Raw genomic sequence first — 3,493 nt, 5'->3', positions numbered from 1 at the left:
TTTCCAAATTCAAGATTTCTACAATAATAAAATCATTAATAAAAGGTAAAATATTTCCTTCTAAATTATACTACTTTTTTATGTAGCTTTACTAACTTCACTTTAATGGTAGTCGACTAATTATAAGTATCTACATTCTACCGCCGGTTATTTATAAAAATTCTTTGCCAACACGACAACGGGTATTTTATTAAATCCGGAAATTATTAACGACTATAATGAAAGTTTACTTGCATATAGATATGGTGTAAACTTGTAAACTAGCAAAATAGTCATTAAAGTATTAATGAAAAAAAGGGTTGACCTTTTTTAATATTGAAAGAGAGCAGAAAATTGCAATTAGTAAAAAGTATAGTATTCCATAACACATTATCTTTGACAACATTCTTTTTAAAATAATATTTTATTTTAAATGTACTGGTTAGTAGATTACAATATACGATAAATTGAATAAAGAAATAAAACAAGTACAAAAATATAAGTAAATAAAAAAGCTAAACGAATCCTCAATATCCTAAATTTCTACATATTTTTTAATTTATTGTTTAAATTGAGTTTGTAAATTATCAGTGATAGAATGATTCGGGTAATTATCTTGTTGACGATTTGGCATAATGATAACGTATGTTTGAGGAGAATTTATAACAATACCAAGTGAATTAAGTGAAGGAAAGACATTAGTTTGAGGCGAATTTTGATCAATGTATTGCGGGTGGAATTGTGGTGGCGGAGGTGAAGTAGTATTATTAAACATAGATTGCTGATATTTGTCGTTGGGAGAGATATTAATATTATTGTCTGAACCGTCATTAAAAATTGATTGCTGATAATTAGTATTGCCAGGAGAAATAATGTCGTTATTGTTTGAAATACTGTGAGACATAGTACTATGATCAAGAGAAATGGTCGCATGCGCAACAGAAAAATTATTATTATTCATCGCGGAAGCATCATAATTACAGTTACAAGAAGGATCGTTGCAGTTAATATTTTCCGCTTGAATAAAAGTTTCTGCAGTTGGTTGCGATAACCTATTGCATTTATGATTAGTGAATCCAGTTAAATTGGATTCATGAGCACTATTGTCAATATTTTCTTGTGAATGATACATATTAATATATTTTAAGTTTAATGAAATGTTGAAAAATGATAATTGCTGGGCAATTGTTGTGGGTTTAAATAAAAAAATAATGATCATCATTGACTCGGTGCTAACTCGGATCCAAATCAAAATCAATGATATCAAATAAAGTTAAATGGCATCTCAAATATGAATATTTCTTTTTTAAAATGGAAATACCTATTTTGGCCTCAGAACAGGTTTGAGAAAAAATAAACAATTAGGATAACTATTAGACAACGTTAAATGATTTTAAAGTTTTCAAGGCTATAGAATAAGCGATAATAAAAAAAAAATCAAAAAACCAAAAGGATAAGATGTGATACAAAAAAAAATGAAAGACCATTAATTAGTATATGAAAGGAGTTTATTTTTCTTTCAATATAAAAATAGAATTAATTTACTGTATAAGTCTCAAACATCATATTTACGTATTATATACATATATTTTATTTCTATTAAATAATATATTACAGTATATACTGTATAACCTTAAATCTAATCTAATTTTATGTAAAATAAAATCAATAAAATTTGCTTTTAACCAAGTTTATGGAATTTTGTATTTTAATATTATCAATTTATCCATTTAATAAATTTCACACTTGATCTACAAAGAAAAGAATAAAAATTTTTTTTTTTAGGCAAATATACATTTTTTTAAGGAATTAAGAAAATTTTATTTTAGTTAATAATATGTAACATCATGAACTTGTTACGTATACCTAGAATAACACACTCTATATACTGTATTTTTTATTATTATTATTTAATTATAAAATGTGTAAAATTTTAAATTTATTCATAATCAGCAGTTATATTTTATTATTATTTCTTTTTTTAAAAAAAACATATATATATAATTTACTACTAAATGTAAATAAATAACTGCCATGATAAGGATATTTAGACCTTGTAGTTCTTTTTTTTTTTTGAAGGAATTTATTATCTGTTTGTTTCTTTACTAGAATTAGATTTTTCCTTTGTTGATAAATTTTAAAGGGCGTCTTTTTAAAATAATGAAGTAAACGGAATAAATTTGGGGTTATTTCCGTTTCATCATTGATTTACTAAATATAATCTAATTAAAAATGCGTGATCATCATCTCTCGTTACCATAGAAAAAAATATTTATTTTTAATTTTATGGTAAATTAGTATCTGGTATAAATTGTTAAAAACAAGTTCAAACTTGTTTATATAAATCACAGCTCAAAAATTTAATTATATTATCAATAACTAGTATATAATAAGTATATATGTGATAATAAAGTTTATACCGTAAAGTCCCGAATAATCAAGCACCCCTTACTAGAATTATGCCAATTTTGGCCTACATTATGATGTGCTCGGCCGGCATTACGTGCGAAAAAGTGCTTATTGTCGGGACTTTACGGTATTTTATATCAATTGAAAGTGTTCTGCAAGTTTCGGCCCTATGATGTGGGATCGGTCACACAAAAATTTTTTTATTATACTTAAAAGTCATTAACACGAAATTTCATTTTTTTGAGCAACGTAAACAATACAGTATCACATAAGAAAGTCACGGGAGGTTTGAAGTAAAAACTTCCTTTTTTCTTTATTTGGGTTTTACAGTATTTATCATAATATTATTTTCAAATAAACAAATCGAAATTTTTTTTTTCTGTATGACAATAACAAAGGTCACTTTGCGTTTTATCGTTAGATTTCTATTCCGAATTTATTATTTTTATTATTATTACAAGAAAAGACATACCTTATATTGCGGCCCACCCCTTCTTTCACTCGAAAAAGGTGCCATTTTCTATTGACCATTATTTAAAGAATCTAATTTACCCAGATATTGCATTTTTTCATAATACAATTCATGGTGGTACAAAGTCAACCTTTTGAAGTTTGTGACTAAAAATAATACGTAAATCCTATTTAAGATAACCATTCTGTAGCCTAATTCTAGAATTATTGTTATAATAAGCAATCGACCCTGAAAATTCGTTATGAATAATCTCAAAGATAACGGATCGCCCTAAAGTTCAATATTTGGACTTTGAAATTTTACTCAGAAATTTTTCGAAACTATCGGAAATTTCCGAAAAGTGATATAAAAAAATCACGTCATCCTTTTATTATTCACGTCAATGATTACAGCTATTTGCAAAAATAACGGACCACCTAATTCGATTTTCGACTGCGTATGAAATTTTCATACGCAGCCATACGCAGTCATACACGCATAGTAAACTGCTAGAATTATGTGATATAACTGCGGATGACTGCATATGAAAAATTAAAAAAATGAGTTTGACGGTCCGGGCAGATATTACCATGCGTATGACTGCGTATGAAAATTTCATATGCAGTCGAAAAATGAATTAGGTGGTCCGTTATT

At 26.7% G+C, this 3,493-nt stretch overlaps 1 protein-coding gene across 1 annotated transcript; it reads right to left on the bottom strand.

The window, feature by feature from the left end:
* Nucleotides 1–538: 538 nt before the first annotated feature.
* OCT59_014720 (uncharacterized protein) lies at nucleotides 539–1,140 on the bottom strand (the record flags this gene model as incomplete). The annotated part of the gene is made up of 1 exon (XM_025312223.2): nucleotides 539–1,140. The coding sequence occupies exon 1, from the start codon at nucleotides 1,109–1,111 to the stop codon at nucleotides 539–541; it is 573 nt and encodes a 190-aa protein (XP_025190028.2). The 5' UTR covers nucleotides 1,112–1,140.
* Between the last annotated feature and the right edge of the window lie 2,353 nt (nucleotides 1,141–3,493).

Source organism: Rhizophagus irregularis, chromosome 22, assembly GCF_026210795.1.
Source record: "Rhizophagus irregularis chromosome 22, complete sequence".
Classification (NCBI taxonomy): Eukaryota; Fungi; Glomeromycota; class Glomeromycetes; order Glomerales; family Glomeraceae; genus Rhizophagus; species Rhizophagus irregularis.
Note: the sequence above shows the minus strand (reverse complement) of the source record. Positions and strands in the feature narration are given on the sequence as shown.